The sequence below is a fragment of the Quercus robur genome, chromosome 6 (genome assembly GCF_932294415.1).
Source record: "Quercus robur chromosome 6, dhQueRobu3.1, whole genome shotgun sequence".
In the NCBI taxonomy this organism is placed as follows: Eukaryota; Viridiplantae; Streptophyta; class Magnoliopsida; order Fagales; family Fagaceae; genus Quercus; species Quercus robur.
Window position 1 is genome coordinate 9,248,632 of NC_065539.1, and position 23,670 is coordinate 9,272,301.

The 23,670-nt window shown below is 34.7% G+C and overlaps 1 protein-coding gene across 5 annotated transcripts in view; it reads right to left on the reverse strand.

Moving 5' to 3' along the window:
* Positions 1-430: 430 nt before the first annotated feature.
* Positions 431-23,670, reverse strand: part of LOC126732639 (uncharacterized) — a 40,638-nt gene continuing 17,398 nt past the window's right edge. For 2 of the 5 annotated variants that reach the window (XM_050435602.1, XM_050435605.1), the window contains 24 exons: positions 18,200-18,294; positions 16,354-16,505; positions 14,928-14,983; positions 14,633-14,846; positions 12,950-13,369; positions 12,584-12,858; positions 12,285-12,370; positions 12,115-12,201; positions 11,718-11,979; positions 11,197-11,604; positions 10,990-11,086; positions 9,090-9,391; positions 8,273-8,389; positions 7,954-8,121; positions 7,609-7,737; positions 7,415-7,504; positions 7,179-7,285; positions 6,889-7,037; positions 5,752-5,834; positions 5,571-5,666; positions 5,339-5,461; positions 4,675-4,758; positions 3,814-3,957; positions 431-897 (listed from right to left, as the gene is read on the reverse strand). In XM_050435602.1, coding sequence (XP_050291559.1) covers positions 559-897; positions 3,814-3,957; positions 4,675-4,758; positions 5,339-5,461; positions 5,571-5,666; positions 5,752-5,834; positions 6,889-7,037; positions 7,179-7,285; positions 7,415-7,504; positions 7,609-7,737; positions 7,954-8,121; positions 8,273-8,389; positions 9,090-9,391; positions 10,990-11,086; positions 11,197-11,604; positions 11,718-11,979; positions 12,115-12,201; positions 12,285-12,370; positions 12,584-12,858; positions 12,950-13,369; positions 14,633-14,846; positions 14,928-14,983; positions 16,354-16,505; positions 18,200-18,294 — 4,083 coding nt within the window. In that variant the 3' untranslated portion in view covers positions 431-558. Of the gene's footprint in view, positions 1,013-3,813; positions 3,958-4,674; positions 4,759-5,338; positions 5,462-5,570; positions 5,667-5,751; positions 5,835-6,888; positions 7,038-7,115; positions 7,286-7,414; positions 7,505-7,608; positions 7,738-7,953; positions 8,122-8,272; positions 8,390-9,089; positions 9,392-10,989; positions 11,087-11,196; positions 11,605-11,717; positions 11,980-12,114; positions 12,202-12,284; positions 12,371-12,583; positions 12,859-12,949; positions 13,370-14,632; positions 14,847-14,927; positions 14,984-16,353; positions 16,506-18,199; positions 18,295-23,670 lie in introns of those variants that run through there. The other 3 variants (XM_050435603.1, XM_050435604.1, XR_007659516.1) reach the window with 3 other exon arrangements.

Below are 23,670 nucleotides of genomic sequence, written 5' to 3' on the forward strand. Positions count from 1 at the left end.
GCTAATTTTTTATACAATGTAATTTTTAGAATTTTAGATGGGAGGTCGTAGGTGTTTTTATTGCATTCCTCGTCAAGTTTTGAGTCCACATATGGTTATTGGTTAGGTATTGGAAGGTATTGGAACTGATTAGAATGTAAACCTAAAATTCTTGTAGAGCTAGATTTGTAGAAGAGTTGTGTTATTCATGTATTTCATATTTAGCTTCTACTCGCCTAAATTGCATTAGAACAAAATGCTGGGATTCACAAGCAAAAGTATAAGGATAAGGAAGCTGTGTACAAAGCATTGAAGCAAATGCTACATTTTAGATTACTCCTTGGGAAGATTAGTGTATACGTTCAATAGGGTATTCCTTACAATATTCTGCTTTTAGCATGTGCTTATCTTAATTTAGTTTTGCTTAAATTAATTAAAAAACAGAACAAAATACGAAAATAAGACCAGGGAAAACATAATATTGGGCAAAAGGAAGAGTATGTGCAGCCAGCTTTTGTGTGTCAGCCATATAAAAGCTTCAATATATACATTCAGGGTACAAAGATATACACAAATAGATCATTCTTTGCTATTGTTGTCAAGAAAACTCAACAAAAATCCACTCACAATCCGTCGTGCTACTGGATTAGGTATGCAACGACATAACCTTCCATCAACATATGCCACAATGCCTGACAATACAAACTTGCCAATCCCCCATTTCCAGATAAATTTTAACCTGTATTTGTCTGCTTTGGGCTTTGCAAGGACAACTGCTTTTTGATTATCATCATCTGACTCTCTCTTCCACTTGACGTTGGCTATATACTTATTAGCTTGCTTTCTCAGTGCACGGATTGCAAAACTCACAAATAGGTGTTCACACAATGTCAACACCGTTGGTCCAATTTTCCATCCCTGTGGTAAAAAATTTCATTGCTGAATTACTTCAAATTGATTTAGAGGTGAACTTGTGTGTACATTGATCGCCAACAAGTTGATAATATTTCAGTTCTAATCATAAATTTAAAATCTACATGCACACAAAAGAAATAAGATATAAGGTGATCAACATATTCATAGACACATAGGTCACCAACAGACCAGTTAATGTCCAAAGTGCAATAACCATAATGGGTTACACTACATTTTCTCTTCTATGTCAGAAATTTAGCTACAAAAGAGACATTTGACAAAATACCAACACATCTAACTCAAAATGATTCATGATAAAATGACTATTAAAAAAAAAAAAATTGTTTATATAAAAAGGTTTTTGCTACTAGACCCATCATATTACCAATACATTTAAGAGGTACTGTCATACAACTTAATGCAGGATTTTTTTATTTTTTATTTTTTTGTGGATAATTCCATTGTTACAACAAGGGGAGGAAATGGGATTCAAAGCCTATATCTCCCTATATCTCCTTATTACGTGTTGGGAATTTAAACAAATTCCCAGATCTATGAGAGGAGATCTGTGAGAGGCGAGGCAAAAACGAATAGAAAAATAATACAACACACAAGGCAATCACACGACACAAGAAATTACGTGGTTCGGCAATTTGCCTACATCTACAGAGTTGCAGTGATTTCACTATTTTCAGGAAAAAATACAATATGTGGTAATACAGTTTCTCTCTCAAACAAATTGACAACCCCTAATATGAAACAATGATATTAAGGAGGCTCCATGGGCTATGCCTCAGAAAATCTCCCATTAAAACCGTAACACTTTTATATTGGGTTTGGTCATAATCCGGATCAAGACTCCACATAGCCCAACATTAAAGAGACCTCATGTGGGAGAGCATGAGTTTAGCTTAATTAAAGTTTAGCTTCTATAACATTCTTTTCATTTAGGGAGTGTTTGATTTGCCGTAATATTACATTACGTCATAATATTACGTTATTGTAATCTTACATTAATGTAATCTCAAAATAATAATACAACATTACATTGTTTACGAAGGTGATGAGATTAAGATGATGTGATATATTTTGTAATTTTAAATTATGGTAATGTTTGAAATAAAATAAACCAAAAACTTTAATGTTACATTATCGTAATGTGCATCACATCAAGGGCACATCACAGCGAATCAAACACTCCCTTAGGCTTCCACCTCATCAAAATTTAGCTTTTACGTTAAAGTATTAATTAGCATATACAATTATTTCAATGTATTTATAAGGCTCAAAGAATTCGTATGCCTCTCTCTCTCTCTCTCTCACACACACACATACATATATATGCAAAAATACAATTTACACCCTATAAGTTTGGTGAATTTTCATTTTAGTCCACTATGCTTAAAGATTGTTATCTTAATCCCTCTAATAAGGTTATAGCATGTGATGCATTCTTAGAGAATAAAACAAATTTTAAGATCCAACAAAAACAATTTAACACACAATCAAGACTATAAAAAGAATAATTATGTTCTTAAGTTAGAAAGTAATTAAATATTTGTCAATTTACGCAAACAATATTACAATATGTTCTTATTCTAAATTATATTAGTTTTAAAATTCTACATTTTTCCATTTTCTAATGACATGTAAATTATTTATTTATTCATTTTGATAATGGTTAGAAATACTATTTCTAAGCAAAGAATTAAATGAATTATTTATTTATATTCAACAATAAATAATTTTATTTCCTTAGTATTTAAATTTTAATAAAAGTTTTGGGTAACCACCTAGCGGGATATATATATAGACACTCATCTTTCATAGCAAAAAAATCTCAAAATAAATAATCATATTGTACACAATAAATGGCTTGCCATTTGCCAACGTGTAAATATCAAGTATGTAAAATAATGTGTTGGTTGATAAATCTTCAAAATATAAATATTTTATTAAATATTATGCAAAGTTCCCAACTAATATTTTTGTTCCACGCATTTTGTTCCAAGCTACAATAACCTAAGGTTTTGTCATCTGATGCATTCTTTAAGGAGCAAATAAAATATTCTTTGTTTAGCCTTCCACCTTCAGCAATGCCTTTAATCATTTGTTTAATTCTTTTTAGTATTCTTTTCTATTCAACAAAATATATATATATATATATATATAAATATATATATTTTAATGATAAAATATTAATTTAATTTAATGTGTAATGAGGTACATTCATTTTCAAGTGCTAATTTTATTGGTGTTGCATCAATTATTAATATTAAAGCAGAATTTATATTGTTTTTTTTTTTTCTTTGTTTGCTCACAATAAGTTGGGAGGGAGGATTTAAATTTGGGTCCTTTTAGGCAATGCCACTAATATTCAAGGATCTTTGTAATTTATATGGTAATTTTTCTAAAATTTATATTACCAAAAAAAAAAAAAAAACTGATTTGAAATATGAAATTTCTGCTCAAGTTTAGTTGTTTTAGCAATAATTAAAACAAAACCTAGCAAAACACAAAAGCAAATTTAATAGTACATGCAATCAAAATATAGAAAATAAATATGCAGTTAAATTTATCAAAATAATAAAATATTTATCAATTCATTCAAACAATATATTCTTATATTAAATTATATCAATCATAATAATTCATATATTCTCTCTTTTAATAACATGTAATATAACTAATTTTCAAATATAATAATACCTAATGAAGTATTATGCATGAACAATAAAGCTAATTCTTTTACAAAATGTTTTGATATGAACCAATGATGTAGTTGTTCATTGTTAGTTATCATAAAAGAAAATGTTTTTAAATTCATTTCTGAAATAACATTCCTACTCATGAAACAAACAATAAATTTTAAAAAAGTGAAAAGGAAAAGAGGCACACTAAATGAATGGTCACACTTACTCTTTCTCCTTGAAGATGATGCAAGGGTCGAGAAGTTGTTGAAGAATCTCCCTTCAACAATGCCTTGCTAATAAGGAATGCCTTCACATGATCCATGATCTCCTCAATGAGAGAACTATTTGGGGGTAGGTTTTTCAGGAAAACCTAAACAAATAAATGTGATATTCTTAGAAACTATAAATAGTGATACAGGAGTATCTAAGCCAAAACAAAGAAGGTCCATTAGTCCATGTTGTCTAGCCCGCTAACTATTACAAGAATAGTCTTTGTTAGTCTATGTTATGTTTTTTTTATTATTATGTCTTTAGCTTTTTAGAGCATTTGCACCAATATGCGTTTCATAAAAAATGTTTCAAATTTACACATTTAAGCCCCAAAACTGCTCACATCAGTTAAGCTAAAATTGTGTAAATATCTATTGTTGCTGCAGTAATTGTGTATATTTACATAGTTAGTATTCATTTGTATTGTATATTTTATTCTTATTTCTCTCACCTCAAACCCGGTCAATCTCTCTCTCTCTTCTCCCCTCACTCTCTTCTCTCTCTACCTCATCTCTCCAAACATATAAATAGTATTTAATAAATTGTAGTGTAAAATAAATAATCTAATGTGGGGTGTTTTGAAAAGTGGTTGTGTAAAATAGAAAAAGTAAATTCTTATGCTAAAATAGATAGAAATTTTTGCACCAACTAGTGCGAATGCTCTTAGAAAGTCATGTGACTAGAATGTGACTTTTAATGAAATTTGACGATTAAGATTTAATTGTTATACGGAAGATGAAGGACGAGGAATTTAGGGTTACTAACAGCTATTATAAATATTCAATTAAATTTTTTTGCAACCTGGTCAATAAATTACCTGATTCTCAATGACTTTGACTCTAAGATATTCTTGCCTATACAAGGTATCCAGCATAGCTTGCAGGTATCCTTCTATGTATAACTGCAGTAATTAAAGCAAAAATTAGTAATTGATTTCAGCAATAGACTTATAAAAAATGCAAAGGATAATGAGCTGCCTGTAGATATAGAACATACATACACAAAAAATAATTGTCAATTTTGTTGCATGATGTGGTAAAAGATGTGTCTTAATGTTTTACAATAAATGGACTGCCTTCTTGTCTTGGGTTTGATGATAGGGTTCCCATGGTCTTTCCCCAGAAATATCATTAATAATCTCTAGGTTGAGTGCCATTTTTCAAGGAGATAAAGAATATCCATCAATTCAGTCAACAAACACAAGCCACAATGTCCCAAGCTTTCAATGGTGCGACACGTTACTCGCAAAGAAAGAATATGTCAATGGTATTTAGCACTAAAGGCATCAATGCGGTATGAAAGAGACTTGGTCTCAACTCATACAATTACACAAAATAAATAAATAACCAAATCAAGAAATTAAAACAATAACAAGAAAAGAAGAAATTCTATCTTCTAGAGTCTTGAAAAATGGAGCATGGCAAAGGAATATCAAAATTTCACATTAATTCTCTCATCAGAGTAAATATATCAGATTTTACCTCATCCACCCCAGGGCTGTGATCAAGTTTGATCTTTCGATCTGGACCACCTTCCATCAAGGCAGTTCCCAACAAGGATGGCTCCATAGCCAGTTTCAAAATTCCCTGGTGAAAGCCACTTACCTTCAAGATAGGCAACAAAATATTAATGTTAAAAATTCCAATAATAGAAATAGAAATCAAAACGCTGCAAGTGCACTAGTGGTACCAAAAGTTGAGAAGTTAGTTGTACCATTCCATTAAAACCGCTTGCTTCTGCTCCCTTCAGAACAGAGTCTGATATTTCAGTGACAGCAGCAAAGAGTACATTAGATCCTGCTTTTCTCAACTACAGAGCCACAAATATTATAGTTTTAGTGAGTGCAGAAGCGCAGAAGCAAACATATCCACAAATTAAAAAATACAAGACTTACAGTTTTTTCAAGATCACCAAAGTATCGTTTTGTCCCAGAGAATCCTTTCCCATCTATACATTTACTTATGAATTTAAACGTACCTGTCCTCAATAGCCAAAGCAGCAAACAGATATTACAACTAGGCCTTTGCAATTAAAACAAAAAGAGAAGGCATTAAGGGAGCGTTAGTGTCTGACAGGGATATCAGAAACACTACAAGCAATTATATGGCATTTCATGTTTAAGTACACGTACAAAACAGAAGGTCAAAACGGCCATGTATTTTTGAATTGCTTATTCACTTTATCTCAGCCAATGAACAGTACAATAAAAAATAAAATTACTCAAAAAGGTAGGAAAGAAATTCATAGCTGGATGCTAGCATGGCTAAACTATTACACCAAATAAGTAAAGATTTTTAACAATGTTGGCATTTTCAATAAGAAATTTATTAGATTATCCCTGTTGTACGTATCTTACTTTTGGCAAACTTGTTGCAGTGAATTTTTTTTTTTTGGTCTTCATGCTTCATAGCAGGTCAGGATATTGGAGCTGTTAAATGGCAAAAAGCTAGAAAATATTGTTTCCAATGTACTGACTCAGATTCTCAACAGAAACCAATTCAAGTTCCTGACATAATATTTACAACCATAAAATAAAGACTCCCTGCACTACAAAACCCAGATAAAGCACCACTTTAGTTAGCACCACTCAACAAATCCCAAAAACATCCACAAGCTTCTTGCAAGTGAGACAAAGTGAGACCAATCTGCACTTTACCTAACAATCAGGTCCAAATTCTCAACTCTTCTTTAGTGGGCTAATTGTTGAGCCTAGAACTTGTCCTCACCCCCCCCCCCCCCCCCCCCCCTGCCCCTTTCCTTCTTGCCCAGTGTCCAACTACACACACACTCACAACTAATTGCCACCAAACAGTTGGACCAAAGCAGACATGCAAACACCAAAGAAAATCATGATGAATTTATTGTATTAATTTTCATTTACAAATGCCTATAAAGTTCAAATAATTTCCTGGGAGCTTATTAATTCACCACAATGATGAAAGTAACAAGTACAAAAAGGGGAACTTAAACAATACCCTACCCCCAAAAAAATAAAAGATCAGTAAATTAACATATAGCGGAGAAAGAGTACCTAAAGTCAAACCTGGAAGATTCCTCAACCCATGGGAAGGATCAAAAAAAATATCAAGAGAGGATGAAGCCAAGTCATCAAACATAGACACAAAATCTGGTGGTAGCAATTGGCTTCCTTTTGCAATATAGATGGCTCTCATGCCATACCTGGACAATCATATCAATTTATGGCTTAATATGTGAATCACAAAAGAAAAAAAAAAGAAAGATAAATGATAGGCTTACCATGAATAATGTCGCGCACATCTAATACATAATTCACGCATTGTTATCAGAGCATGGGCTTACCATGAATAATGTCGCGCACATCTAATACATAATTCACGCATTGTTATCAGAGCATGCGTAACCAGGACCCCATTGAGCTCTACAACCTTATTCTTTATGAAAGGGACCTACAGAATTTTAAAAATGAGGGTAAACAGATGAGTTTAAGAATGAAATAATAAAATGACAGCATAGATACTGTATCAAACATTTAAGCATGAAAAATATCAAGCCTTTTAAAAGCATGCCTGACATACCTTTACCACGCTATGCAGTAAAGACCTTAGAGTCTCCTGAGCTGAGCTATAACTTGAGTATGATTCCCCAGGAAGAAAATTTGCAAAAATCTATAGAAAGAGATACAAATAAAGGTCATATTTCTATTAATTTAAGGTGGGTGAAGTCTACTATAATGTGAGAGAGGTGGAGAGAATAAGAAAAGGCATCAAACCTTTATTGGGTGGATCTCAAAATGATCAAAGTAAAACTGCCGACTCTGAGATTTAGATTCACTGAGAGATGTTCTCCAAAATGGCGCAATTCTCATTAATGTCTCCTCATCAAGGTTCAAATCAACTGGCTGTATGACACCAACTCAGAAAATCAGAGGCTAGCACAGTCAATTACACTTGGATATTGTGCTATCAAATATATTCCATAACATTGGTTATGAGAGTTTCTCACAGGCTGATCACTGATTGTCAAAGAATCCAAGTGAAAAAAAGAAAAAAAAAATGCAACAGATAAGCTTTAGGAAATATAGGGAAAAGATTAGCATCCACTGCCTGATTTTTACCTGCAAAGCTATAGATGAGTATTTAACTTGTGTAACATTGGAACTGGCAGGAAGCAGGACGAAGACAATTTTGAGTACACAGTCATTTGGCTCACTATAGTCCACCATATGTCTACGAAGCATTGCTGCAAAAGGAGCTCCTACCCACTTCTCCTCCAAATTCAAGGACTGGATTAAATACAACAAAGGCACTATAAGTAACAAAATCTGATGGAAATAATTACCCAAGAATTCTTATAACACTTCACACAATCTGGAAAGAATAGACTGATCGGGATCAGTGACTCTTTTGAAGACATCAAGCATATGGAATCATTACCTGTAAACTGATCTGGTTATATTTGTGCTGATCAGTAAATACAGAATCCATATTGATTTTCCCAAGCCTCATAATTAAGATTGGTGAATTAACTGACGTCTCACTCTCATCTCCATCCTTCAGAAGATTATAACATATTAGATAAAGACCATAAGTACTAAGCTGTCCATCAAAATGAAATTATGTCATTGTAGCATGTACTCTGCACAACAACAGAGCACACTGTTCAAAAGATAAGACTGTAGCTGCCATGGCTTTGAAGCAATATAATAAAATTATTGAGCAACTTTGGATACAATCGCATGGGCAGGGGGACATCATTCCCAATTGTCAAGTGCTATCCACTTAGTCATTCATGCTACAAAATTTTTGGACAGAAGTATTATCCTCTCAGCAGTATTTTCTTTATAGATGTTTTTCATTTGTTTTTGGTGAAATATATAGATGTGGCTAAAACCATACCATATATATTCAGAATTTTATAGTAAAGAAGATGCATCAAGAATCCTTATTCCTTTTTAGTTGGCTGGACATAAGGACAAGAAGTGGAGGTGACATATGACAAGTTGTGCATGTATTTAAATTTTTATTACTAAGAGAAATAAATGTCTAATAATATATGAGTCCCTTGAATATTGCAAACAATATAAGCTTGAGTTTACAATTTTTTTTTGATAAGTAAGAAAGATGTATATTCAAAAAACTGCTTTATGCAATAAAGGCATAAAGCAAATCAAAGGTTTAAAAAAAAAGAGAGAAAAGCAAAGAACAAAGAAAGAAACTAATTACAATATCAATAACGGGGAATTGGACTGACCTGTTTTCTACATTCTAGTAGGTGGATTGCCAAATGGGAAACTTTTAGTTGAATCTTTGCACGTGATTTAAGCATTGAATCTCCCTTGTTACTACTGGATATCTCACAAATTCGTAAAACCCGTGTGAGACCATCTGCATATACTTCAAACCCCACCTTTACCATCTCCATGCCAGTAACTTCACCAATATTAATTCTCTGATCTCCAGAATTAGATGCCAATCCTCTATGTTGCCACGGTTTGTAAAAAGACTTCCACGCACGCACCTTATCCAAGTTAATCTCACGTAATGGAAGACGACCTACAAGAAAAACCAGAATATCCAGTTATGTGAATCTACTTTTTACAATCCAAATTACCATGCAATTATTGAACCTGCAATCTGATTATAAATAATACATGCCTATATTATTTGGACAATTCTAAATGTGTTGCACCCATCTCATACATGACAAATGCATGGGAAGTATCACAAACAACAACATCATGATTCATCAACATGTCAAACAAAAGGAAGGAAGAGAAATCTTCCTTGTTAGGCATAAATTCCAAAGCTCGAGTACAATATATTCTGCATTACACGTATAGTCTAAGAGAGGTCAGACCTTAGTGTGATGGCAAGTTCCCTCCACCCAAGTGAGGTGTCATGGGTTCAATTATAGGAATCAGGCTCTCCAAAAATTGGGGTAAGAAAAACCTTCAACCACCTCTCACAGACAGTAGCCTTGTACACTGTGTATGACCTTTATTTATGAATTCTTAAAACTAGTGTGGTCGCATTGCATGCTACCTCAATACTTCATGTAACCCCAGGGTATAAAAGAGGAAATTAGAGACTTTTGACAATCTATAAACATTTTCAGGTCTTCATATTGAAAGGCATGATGAACCTAACCCCTATATACATACCTATGCTCAAGTGGCATACCTAGGTCCACATGATATAGGTAGAACCATGACAAGTGATCAAATCTTGATCCATTTAATGCAAAAAAAAGAGGAATTATACTCCAATATAATTGTCTCTAGAGAATCATTAATTGGTCAGCTTTGCAAGAACATCACATGCACAGACACCGACACACACACACACATATTTATCCAAATAGATTTCCTAAACATATATCCAAGAACATTACACACACACACTGTTTAATTTTAAAGTTCCATGAAATTTTATTTCCAAAGTGAATGGCATTTGAAAAGTGTGGTAAAGCATGATTTAGGTTGAGTCTTTTAATAGGGACAACTACATAGACATGTAAATGGTGGTAAATTGCATGGGGCCACTGAAAAGGTAGCCAGAACTCAGAGACTATGGTAGTAAGCTTTTAATGATTACATCAACATTTATCATCCAACAGATATGAAACTCTATAAGCTTTATCACATTGTTGAACACTAAAAGAAATTACAAATAATCAGATTGAGGTGTTAAAAGATTCTCAAGCATTATCAATCAAAGAAGAGAGCTGTTCTTCAGTATCCTTTCTCTCTTATTCCACAACAGAAACATCAATACAGATTTGTCATAAATTAGTAATACTATTGCAATTTAAGATAAACAAAGAGAACTCTGACTTTCCTATGTCTACTATAGCAGACCACAGTTCCCCTGTTCTGAGCCAACTCCATATATGAAACCAAAGAGAGTATTCATGTATATAAACATACACACACTACAATTTTCGTGTGATTGGGCATCTATATACACATGCATATAACACACAACTAAGACATTACGCAGAGAGAGAGAAGGAGGTGTTTCAGAGGTAAGGTTGCTCTCCACCATGTTGATTGAGAACAGAAAAAACCAAAGAAGAATTCTAACATTCATTTTGAACTGAATTGCTATGAAAAAATTTAAATTAAACAATCCAACAAGGGATCAGTGAGTACCATCGATTAGGACAACCAGTTTATGTGGTAGAGTCAAATCATCCCAAACATAATCCACACTACACCCAGATTTTAGAACCTCTTGCTGTGATGACCCCTGTCAAATTATCAAGTGATTATTGAAAAAGAAAAAAGGAAGAAGAAAATAAACTTACAGACGAAAATTCCAATTTGCAGATGAGTAAGGAAAATGGAATAATAGCTTGCCTGTTGGTAGAAAGTTATAGCTACATCCCGCAAGCCATTTTCAATCCGATATGGTAGACTGCTGTCTGGCGGTTTTTGGAAGTGCAGAACAAGAGAAGACCCTTTTTCTACTACACAAACAGCTGCAAATTCTGTGATATGTGTGTCTGCAGCTGTTGTTTGATTTGATTTTTGTTTCCTGAACTTCACGAAAAAGCACCCCAAGGAAGCAATACATACTGGTCCTGACCAACTGAGTTCAGGCTCATCCAGTTGAAACCGGATGTATTTTAATGAGTCATGATTAGCATTTCTGTGTTTTCTAATAAAATTCTCAAATATATTGAACTCTCTCCCCTTGCTAATTCCATTCTGCAGCATTAGTGTTATTTTCTGCTTACTGTTAATGCGGATGCCTTCCATGTCATCCTTCAGAGAGAAAAAAAGAGGGGGGAAGGGGGGGTTAACAGACGTCATACAACTTTACAGAGACATGAGCCAAAAGAGAAGTAAACTTTATTATTAATAAATATAGAGTACACCTGTAAATAACATTGACGGACAATGATACTCTCCTCTGATTCATTTAGCACAACATAACGTGGGACCATAGTCACTATCTGAGATGGCAAATCTACTTCACGTAAAAGTGGCCCCATGGACACCCCGAGCTTTGTAATAGATTTGACTCCAGATCCTTCATTTACTTCCAAGCTTATCTCTGTAAGGCCTGATAATGCATCCAAGTCTAGCAATAGCTCTGATGCAGAATCTTTTAACAATTTGAGCTGCACCTTGTTAGATCTGGCAAAACAGAGTACATAAGATGCCTATTACATGAAATTGGGATACCTATAAAATCAGGAAAATTTTAGCATCATAAAGGGAAAGATGGAATTCAAAAATTCCTATTGCCGTTGAATAAAGAAAATATCTTACTTCAAGAACCATGATCCGAATGAATTTGGACGCAAAAGTAATCCTAATTCTGGAGAGATGCTGGAACCAAAATTCTCTGCTTCATCCCTGCATATATTTACAACTATCAAAATTTCAGAGTTCTAGAGCAATGCTCAAAAAGTTAAACTAATCTCAGATGAAGTGACTACCTTGACAGAGGCTTCTTATTAGGTGGAAATAAATAAAGGGAAAAATCAGTATCATTCTTCAGGGAATATGATGTAAAAATAGTAGCCTGCAAATAAATATCAGCATTAGATTTCCAGCAAGATCTTAAACCAAGCCAATCAAGAAAGTTGAAATAATTAGCAAATATGTCTGTTTAACTTATATAGTCTGTAAAACTGCAAATAACTAGAAGGTAGCATTCCAACTTATGGTTTATGCACTTTTGACTCTAAAATTATCAAATATATACTAAGAGCTAATGTGGCTAGAGCATAGAAACCTCTAATATGCCTCTGTCCCCACGAGACAATCTTAAGGAAGCAAAATACTTTCCACCACCAAAATCCAGATCAATATCCAGATAATGGACAGCACTTTTCTTCTTTAATAACTTCTTGATCCAATCACCACTATTCACTGGTTTGCAGCTTGTATTAAAATCAGTTAAAGTAATAGTAAAGAATATAATGGCAGGATTAACATAAAAATCAACTGTTGAATGGCTTGATATGGTTTCTTGGCTCCCAAGGTTATAGCCATTAGTTGTACATACATCTGCAGCACAAGATTACAAAAAAAAAAGGTTTAGAGTCAAGTAACTTGTGAACTAAAGAATATTGCCATCCCATGAAATTTTTGGTCTTACCCCTTTCACTCAAAAGTACATGTATCTTTGAGTACAATAAATTGGACACCTTTAGGGTAGGAAGAAGAAAAATTTCCTTTTGCTCTTGTAATGCAACTGGTGAATCACTATTTTTAAGATGACCCCTTGATTTATCAGGTTGTATAACAGGCACATCTCTTCCAATTCTCTGAATCAGAAAATGCATGCTTGAAACATGTGCACCATTAGATTTGAGAATACAACATGCTGTACTGAAGGAACATTTCATGGATCCAACAAATAAAGCCTTTCGGACTCTATAGCTTAATTGATCGAAAAATCCAGAGAGACAAACTGCCTTTCCACCTTCAAAATCATCTGACCACTCCACTGAAAGTGAATTCTTAGAATTTATTGAGCCATCTGAAAATTCAGGTCTTAATGAAAATAAGAAGTTACCTGCAACATATCAATCACTAATCACATTAATTGCAGGTACAGAAAATAATTTAATGCTCATTGTTCACAAAGAAAATCGCCATTCTCACTAAGGTAACTTATCCAGGAAGAAAAAAAAGAAAAGAAAAAAGCCTGTGATAAGAAGATCTTCTTTCAAGCTTGAAGAATCGTAAAATTATTCAGCACAATCCAAACTCTAGACCATACACCACCCTCACAGATGCATTAAATCCTTTGCAACTGTACTAGGCCAACTTTGGCGTGTATAATATCTGTTCATTACTTTTCAAAATCCATGATTAATTCCTATTATTAAATTCAGGTATAAAGTTCATATATGACTTTTTCCATATCAAGACCATTTAGGTGGATAACAAGCTCAAACTTTCCCACCTAATTATGAAAATTTTCCACTCAAAAAACACATTTTGTGGGAACCACCACTTAAGGTATCCCTCTCCCTAATTAAAGAATTTTTGTCTTAGACAATGTAGTGCGATGATCATGTTTTTCTCAAAGGCTTTCTTACCTCACAATAATATCCATAAATGACTTGTTTTTTGTAAAAGATGGACATTAGTTTGTGTAAATTCAGGAACATGTAAAGATCGATACACCAATTTTTTTCTCCCACTTAGTCACATTCTATATCTTCACTCTCAATAATGACATACAAGTTTATATAACCTAGAAAAGCAGGACACCCATGATGTGTACCTGTGGGACAAGCCAAATTCTTAATGTTATTTTCCATGCTAGTAAATAAGAGGCAACACCTGATTTAGGGAAAGTGATTTTTTACAGCACTCTCTTCAAAATAAACAAGCAAACACATTACTTTAGCAGTCATATTTTCCCCTTCAGATTTTCAGATATTTTAGGATCACACAATAATCTAGATGTACTTCTCCAATACAGTCAAGGAGTAACAGCATCATCTACATAGCAATATCCAATGAAATTAAACGATCGCATCATGCAAACAAACACTCTAGCCTCAAATCTGATCTCCACTTGAAATCTGTTCTTCTAAAGTGATGAAACACATTTATATAAGATTCTGAGTAATAAGTATCATACATCTCCACATCATACCTTGTTAAAGATGATTACAGATACTAATGATAATGATGATGAAGATGATGATAATGACAACAATGGCAAGAAGGGGTTAATGAAAAGAATAATGGAAAGAAATATAGATAACTCTTAAACAAGTGGGGTTTTTATTTGATTTGATGAACTAAAGTTGACAATGCATACCAACACTTAAAGACGTCAATGCCTTCTTTAATTCACCAGACAAATTGACAGCATCAAACATGGCGATGGAATCATCAATTGTTTCTCCTGTTTTTAGCATCACAGAAGCAAACTCATCTTCATTTTGTTGCGGTCGTCGAAACCGTAGCTCCATAGAGAATCTAGTTTCATTGTGTATTCTTATTAAAGGAGAAACTACAACTGATAAACCATCCTACAAGGATAAAAATTAATATAATGTGAAATTTTTATGAACTAATGAAATTAAAGAGTAGAGCACTAATTGAACAAATACCTCAGATTTTCTTGAAATGTCAACTACAACAAAAGGCCCAGGGTAAACTTTTGAATCTGTCAAAGGAAATAAAGGGATGAGCTAAGCCCAAATAGAAGTTACACAATCAAATTCTGAAATTAATTGTACAAATTAGGAAACTAGCATACAAAAATCAGGTGATTAAATAACAAGATTAAGAAGTCAAGGAAGCTTAACCCATTCATCTCAAGCTGATAAAAAGATACTAAGTGTCATATAAACATACATGCTTCAAGTTCATGAAAAGTTCCGCATAAATTTTCTCACAAAGCATTAAAATTCATGGTTGAAATTTAAACAGCCAACGAGTCTCATATGGTACATGATATCCTCACAAAGAATACAATTAACCTTACATGCTACACAAAGGGTAGCACCATGTATTATATAAGCTTTACAAACTTTCACATCTTATAGTAATTTTTTTTTTTTTAAAAAGCCACCCGATCACTTCTGCTGCTACTTTTCCACCCCACCCCCTCCTCTCTCCCCCTCTTATCTCAAATTTCAGAACCATACATAAAGTAAATCACGAAATAGGAATCAATCCTTTATTGTTAATATTTAAGTAGGCAATTTTCTTGTTGAAGTGTTCACATAAAACCCATATCTGCTATATAGAGTTAAATACAGATAGTGATCCTCAAGTTTACAAGTTACATGGTACTAACTTTGGTTAACACCATGGTGCAGCTAAACACTTTGTGGCTTTGCTATATGATCAGAAAGATTTGAATTAAGGGGGGAAAAAAAGAATTAGTATAAATATCACAAACCACCTTTAAGAATTTCTTGCACATATAAATTCAAATTTTTTTCTCATAGTACTGTCTCTTTTATTTTTTGATAAGTAATAAAAAATTTATTCAAACATTAAACAGGAGAGTCACCCAAGTATACATGTGGGGATCAATACAATCAAGAACACAAATTACAAGCATCCATCAAATCATAAATTTAAGAGACGAAATGACTTTCTATGATAGACATCCAATCTACCCATGGAAACTTTTAAAAGACCCAGAACCAATGGGAAAGAAACCAATGATTTTTAATTAGACTGAAGTGATGAGATGTTCACCAGTAAAAAGAGTGAATTGATCCAAGTTGAAGGAATGAAAAAAGGTAGAGGAAGACCAAAAATAACATTAGTAGAAATAATAAAAAAGGTCAATTTCAGAAATAACAGAGTATGACTTCAAATAAAATAGAAGGGAGGAAAAGAATACATAGTCGACCCAAACTAATCTATTGAGGATCCATAGCCGACCCAATATTTTGGGACTAAGGCTTTGTTGTTGTTGTTGTTGTTGTTGATGAGATGTGTGACTAATGGCATATGGCCAGCAGTAAAAAACAAAAATATTCAATGATGTTGTAAAAAGAAGAAAGTAGTTGAAAATACCTTGGACTGACATTATTCGCGTTCTCCAGGCAAGTGCTTGAGCTTCTAAAAGAGAAAGATGTAGGGGAGAAGTTGTTAGGGATCCAGGAATGGCAACTTGGACTGAAACAACTGGTGATATTTCTGGAGATTGGTTTGTTATATCTGAGTTCCTTGCAATCATGAAATGAGAATACCAATCAATCAATATGTTATATATCGATTCATATGAACATAAACATGCATGTGTGCAAGGCTGTGTAAAAGCACAAACTTTCAATAATTTAGTAATCGCCAATAATACAAACACACATCTTTAATGAACCAACTCAATTACATTTCTGGTACTTGAAAACTGTACTTTGTTCTGGCAGATAATTGTTTTGAAGTTCTAACATTTTTAAAGTTTAGAAAGACAAAACAACACATTATGTTTGCATCCTCGCATGCATGAATGTATTTATGCTTGCATATATGAATGCATGTAGGTAACTAGATGAAACATTAAGAAGACTATAATTCAAATCATATTTTCCCAGCCGTGAAATGTCCTTAGCCATCAATATCTCTCAATATTTTAAATATATATGTTAGAAAAATAGTTAAACAATTAAATCCCTTTCCTAATAGTTTAAGCTTTTGGGACAAATGTTAGTTTATCATGGTATTAGAGCATGTGGTCTTGAGTTTGAACTTCATCTCCAATCTACTTGACATTTAAAAAGTTAAAAAAATCCTACATGTTGGCCTCACATAGTAAAAGAGAGTTCGGGCATATGTGAAGGGGAGTGTTAGAAAAATGGTTAAATTATTAAATTTACCATTTTCTTATTGCTTAGTGTTTGGGTTGAGTGATAGTATACTAAGGTAGGATCAATGGATTAGATATTATGAGCTAGCCACCTTACCAACAGGTAATCATAAGGCATTATTTAATAAAAGCTAGCGAACAGCCATAACCCAGCCACTTCTTCTTCATTCTTAAGAGGTCATAAAATTAATCCATCCTAAAAAAGTAAAAGCAGAAAATATTCAACCTTTTTCTTTTTCTAATTTTTCTTTAGGAGATGTGACTTATCAATTGGATAGCTGTTGAAATATTACAAATATGATAATCAGCATGCATGATGGGCATGGGTAGGGCACTTGATCTAATCTGTGACCACCAAAAGCCGGGTTCTATGAAAAAATATTGCAAGGTTTATGCTAGTGAACGCTGCAAAGCTTGATAGCATGGCTTGGTACACAGGCCTATTGATGCAGTTGTAGATCTAGCTCTTGCCTTGAATCAGTCCAACATGTGCAGGCTGCTGATACATGGTGCACAAGCAGGCAGCCTTAGCAGCATTCGAGGCCATTGGAGATCCAAAAATTGTTGGCCTGCGCTACTGGGCACGTTTGCAGGAGGTAGGGTCAGCTTTGTAAGAATGTGGTTACGGATTAGGCTCTTGTAAGTGAATGTAGTTGCCCATGTGTGCAATGCTTTAGAGCATGTGCTGCAATTAAGACTGTTAGGCAGTTAGGAGTAGTAACCTGCCAGGTTGGCAGGTTGTTACAGAGTTAGTTAGAGTGACACACAGGCAAATGGCTTTGTTATGCTTGTATAAAAAGGGCTGTTGCTCATGTACTCAAATTATGCTGAACGTAATGCAAGTTTTCCCTTCTCAATCCCTCAATTCTCTCTAAAATTCCCTTGCTACTCTCTAAGAAGGCCTGGTTCTGTTGAAGTAACCATTCCCCCATTCCCTAAATTCTTAGGGGTCACAAGGTCCTCAAAAGTGTAAGAATAACAAATGTTACACCTACCTCAAGTTGAGCTTGCCTCATGTACATGGAAATGCATGATCATTATATTTTGAGGAGGTACCTTAAAAATACAGAAGCAGACTGATTTCTGGCTATAGTTAAACTTTGATTATTGGAGAAGTGACAAAGAAGGCTTAAGCCTATATGGTTCTCCACCTGTCATGGTAAAGAATAATACAAAAATTAGTTAAACCAGTTTCAAGATTTATCAAAAAAATAAATGTACATATGTGAACAGAGGAGAGCGTAAAAAGAGAATGAAGTGCTGAAAAATCCAACCTAACTAGATCAGTTAGTGATCAAAATTTTATTGAAAAAAGAGAGGGGGATGGGGGAAGCAATAGCAATTTTTTTTTTTTTTTTTTTTTTATAGGTAAAAATACTTTATTGAAAAGAGACTATTTCATGCAAAATGACATGAAGTAGCCTAAAGAATTACAAAAAATACAAAACTTCAGGTACAAAAGGATAAAGATTCAATAAACAATGGAATGGAATATCTATTTGCGAGTCCCCAAGCGCAACCCCAATCAAACAAAGTACCAACAAAATAAGCAAGAAGCTGGTTGCTTGTTCTCTCCATATCCTCAAACGTTCTCTTATTCCACTTTTGCCAAATAATCCACATCAAACATAGCAGACCAAATTCCAAATATCAAACATAGTGAAACCAAATTCCAAATATCTGACGAGTGTTTTCCCAACTAATTCCTCTAACAAATAAAATATCTCTCACCCGCTTTGGTAAGACCCAAGAAATAGCAAAAGATTTTAAAGCAAAACTCCACAAATGATAAGCATTTGTGAAATGAATCAAAGGTGATCCACCCCCTCCCCACTACAGTGGCACATGCAACACCAATCCACTATAGTATATCCTCTCCTTCAAATATTGTCACAAGTAAGAATCTTCCCCTAGCCGCCTTCCAAACAACGAAAGACACTCGCCGTGGGACCTTCACACCCAAAATACCCTTCCAAGGGATAGGGACAAAAGGACCCCTCAACACACCATAAAAAGAGCAAGTATCAAACTCCCCATAGTTCTTCAACCTCCATCGCATCCGATCTCCATCTGGTATCCAAGGAAAATGACACTTCAAAAAATGAAAGGAATGCAGCCAGGTTGATCCAACTACCAATCATTAAAGTCCCGACTCCAGAGAGAACCATACACCCCAAAACCACCCCTCCCCTCCAACCTGCCTCACCAACAAAGACCCCATAGATGCATCCTAGTCAATAGAGTTCTCGTATAAAAGGGGGAAAAGCTTCTTCCAAGGATTGGTCACCACACCAAAGATCATGCCAAAAATGAATACGATTCTCTATACCAACCTTAAACCAAATATGCAAACCAAACATCTCCCGACCCATTTTAATACTCCTTCAAAGACCACGTCCATAAGACCCCTACCCAGCATATAACTCCAACCCCCATCCATTCTTCCCCAAATTTGGAAACAATCACAAACCCCAAACCTCCAAAACCACTTACCCAAAAATGCTTTATTAAATGCAGTAAGTTTCCTTATACCCAACCCTCCATTCGCCATAGGGGTACAAACGGTACCCTATCCCACCGAATGGTGCTTAGGCTTTTCCCCTAAACCTCCCCACAAGAAATTCAGGTTTAGCTTCTAAATTCTATTTGCCACACTAGTTGGGGTAGTAAATAAAGACAAGTAATAAATGGGCAAAATCAAAAGTGTTTTTTTCAATAAAGTCAACCGACCACTCTTTGAAAGATATAATTTCTTCTACCCCGCCAATCATTTTTAAAGCTTCTCCAAGATAACATTCCAAATCATTGTCAGACTTATAAGGAGCTCCCAAAGGCATACAAAAGATAAGACATCACCTTACATCCAAAAATATCTGCAAGGCATTAATAAAATCAACTTCCCCTACAAGAACCATCTCACTCTTATTAACATTAACTCTCAATCCTATTACCGCCTCAAAGCAAATCAACAACCACTAATCTGCTACAAAGAGGCATCACAAAAAATAATGGTGTCATCCACAAAAAATAATGGTGTCATCCGCAAACAACAGATGTGACACACAACCCTTCAGCTCCTACACCACTTGCCTTAAATCCCATGATGAGACCAACATCCTACTCAAAACTTCTGTTATGAGTTAGTATAAAGCTGGGGGCAAAAGGGTATTATTATTGTACTCTCTTTATATATATAAATAAATAATATTTTGTGTTAAGTAATTAATTAATTAACCTTAAACACACATTTTACCACAATGAACCAAGATTCTTTTCCTGGACTGGCTCCATTGACTGATTTCGTGGTCTCACGACATTGTATCATTGTCGCCTGACCGCGATTCAGTCACGGTTCTAGTCATCTTCCTCTGGCGACACATGGTAGCCACCAGCTGTAGCTCCTACCCTCGCGCCACCGGATTTTCAGCCTATGGTTTCAATCTGATCTGTCAGGGTTTTAATCTGTTTGTTTCTTTAGTCTATGCCATATGGCATAATTTTAGAGAATATTTCATTAGTAAACACGTTTTTGAAGCTATTTAAGAAACTCGCATCTTGAGTCTTTGAGACTCGAGTTCAGTGACAAACTCAAGCCTTTAAGGCTCGAGTTTTAGTGTTGACGTGGAACAATTTATCCACATGGAACTCGATTTTCTTAAACTCAAGTTCTATAGAAGTAGATTTGAAGAAGGAAGAACAAGAACAAGAAACAGATCTGAAGAAAAAGAACGGAAGAAGAAGAAAACAAAGAAAAAAAAGAAGAAAAAGAAGAACAGAGACGATATCTGGAGTACGCAGATCCAAAGAAGAAGAAGAAGAATAGAGAACACGATCTGGAAAATGCAGATCCGAAGAAGAGGAAGAAGAAGAACAGACAATTTGGACGATTGGATGTGGAGAATGCTGAAACTCAAGTCTTAAAGACTCGAGTTCCATGTGGATTTTTTTCCATTTCAGATTGCCACCACTTGCAACTCGAGTTCCATCTTTGAACTCGAGTTTTAGAGCCTCAAGATGCTAGTTTGCTAAATAGTTTTGCAAGCTTGACAACTAACTTAAATGTTCCAAAAATAATGCTAAATGCCAAAAAAAAAAAAATTCTTTATATCCCCGGATCCACTAGTTTATTTGTTTACTACTTTACTGTTAGTTTTTTTATAAGAGTGTTGCTATGGAATCAAAACCCACCAATTTCTTATTGTCTCCGAACATGTTATCTATTACTTCTATTGGTCTTAATGTAAGTAATTACGCTCAATGGACCCAAGCTGTTGAAGTTTGTCTTCTTGGTAGGAAGAAGTTCAATTATCTAACGGAGGACCCACCTCCATCTACAGATTCTAAGTATGCTGATTGGAGGGCAGAGGATGCACATATTAGAAGTTGTTTGTGGATAGTACAGAGCCTAAAATAAGTTCTAGTCTTATATTCTTGTCCACAGCAAAACTTGTGTGGCAACAGGCTCAAGAGTTGTATTCTAGTGTTAATAATCTTCGTCATATTTATGATCTTTATCAGAATATTTCTCTATTGCTCTTAATGATTTATCTTTGGAAGATTACCATGGGAAGTTTAAAAATATACGGGAAGAACTTAATCTTTACCAGCCTATTTCTTCTGACATTAAGGTGATGCAGGACAACCTAGGTTTCCCACCTAGATTTGTCCCACCGTAGACCTTAGGCTTCCCACCTAAGGTGTTTGGATTCAGCACCAAACAAACACAATGAAATTTCTGCAAATAATCTAAATAATAATAATCATAGTCTGTAATACAAAAGAAATCATTTGGAACTTTATATGCAACTTCCAGGAATCACAATGATAAGGATAAACTCTCCTAAACAAATCTTAAACAATCTCAAATACTAATTTGATAACCCTAAACAATCTCAAATACTAATCTGATAATCCTAGACAAATGATAATGATAAACAACTAATCCTAACCAAAATCAAATATCAATCCAAACTAAACAAATAACTACGTTACAATCTAAAATTATCCACGGAAAATCTAAAATGAAATATTGAAATAACTTTTGGTTATGCTCCTAAATTTTAAGGCCAAGCACAAACAGAGGGATTGCATGGATATAGCTCGTTTCCTCTCTCATTTACCCTCCATTTTTTATCCAATTAACGCAAATATTGGGTAGTAGGGACCTTTCCTCTCTAGGTGAAGTATTTAGTCGACTTAGACAGGCCTCTTCATTATCATCTAGTGAGAAATCAGTCTTTACTATTCGTAAGGGAGGTGATAGATCTTCTAGAGGTGGCTGTGAAGGTAGAGAACAAGGCTGAGAAGGATAGATCCTCAAGTGGTTGTATCTTCTATGCAAATTCGCCATATTATGGAAAAACTTAGTGTTATTGTCACCCTCCTTAAGCCACAATACTCTTGATTTTTGTCTCCAAGATATCTCTTCCAAGGAAACGAGACACTCCACTTCAACTTTCATTTCCTCCCTTTGTCTCCTCTCCTCGTGCAGAAGTCCATGGACACCTTCCTTCTCATCTAACCTCGCCAACTTGTCTAACAATTTCTTCTTATTGACCCCTACATTCCCAAACTCCATTCTATTCCATCTTTTCAAATCTTCCTTCAACACCTTCATCTTATTAGCTAGCACAGAACTAGGAGTCCGACTAAATGTATATTGGTCCCCCCAAGCCTGGACATTCTCAACAAACCCCACAATTTCAAACCAAAAAGGACTCTTCCCTCTCACCATTCCCCCATCCTCCAATAAGATTGGTGTATGGTCAGAAATTAGGCATGGCAAGACCCATTGCATCGCATCTGAGAAATGCTCTTCCCAATCCAAGGGGATCAACACCCTATCAATCCTAGACATTAAAGGAGGTTCTGACCCGCTAGTCCAAGTAAACCTTCATCTCTCAAGAGGCAAATCAATCAAATTGCGATCTTCAATGAAATCAGAAAATTCCACCATTGCCAAGCTAAATCTAGAACAACCCAACCTCTCATGCGGATAGCGAACCAAGGAATATCCCATCTATGGCGAATCTCAATTAATATCTCCCAAAAATGTCATCCAACACTATCATCATTAGAACCATAGACCCCTCAACATTGCCACTCAAACCCATCCTCCACCCCTCACCACCTACAAGACACCGAGCAAGTACCCACCACCACCTACAACTTCTCCAACAACAATCCATCCCACATAAAGCACTTCCTCAGCAGTATTGGAAGCATCAAGCACAGCCTAATCCGCATAAGAGCAACTCCACAAGCTAATAACCATCTGCCTATCCAATACATCCAGATTCGTTTCCTGTAGACACACCACATTGCATTTCCAGTCCTTCAAAAAGTTTCTTACCACATCATGTTTCTGGAGTTATTCATACCCCTAATTTTCCTAGATACAAGCCTAAGCTTCATGAGAAAAACAAAACACCCTAACACCACCCAACACCAACGCCCACAAAAAGGGAACACTTTCGCCCTTCATAATTTACAAAGGAAATTAAATTCCTCAATTCCCTAAGTATCCG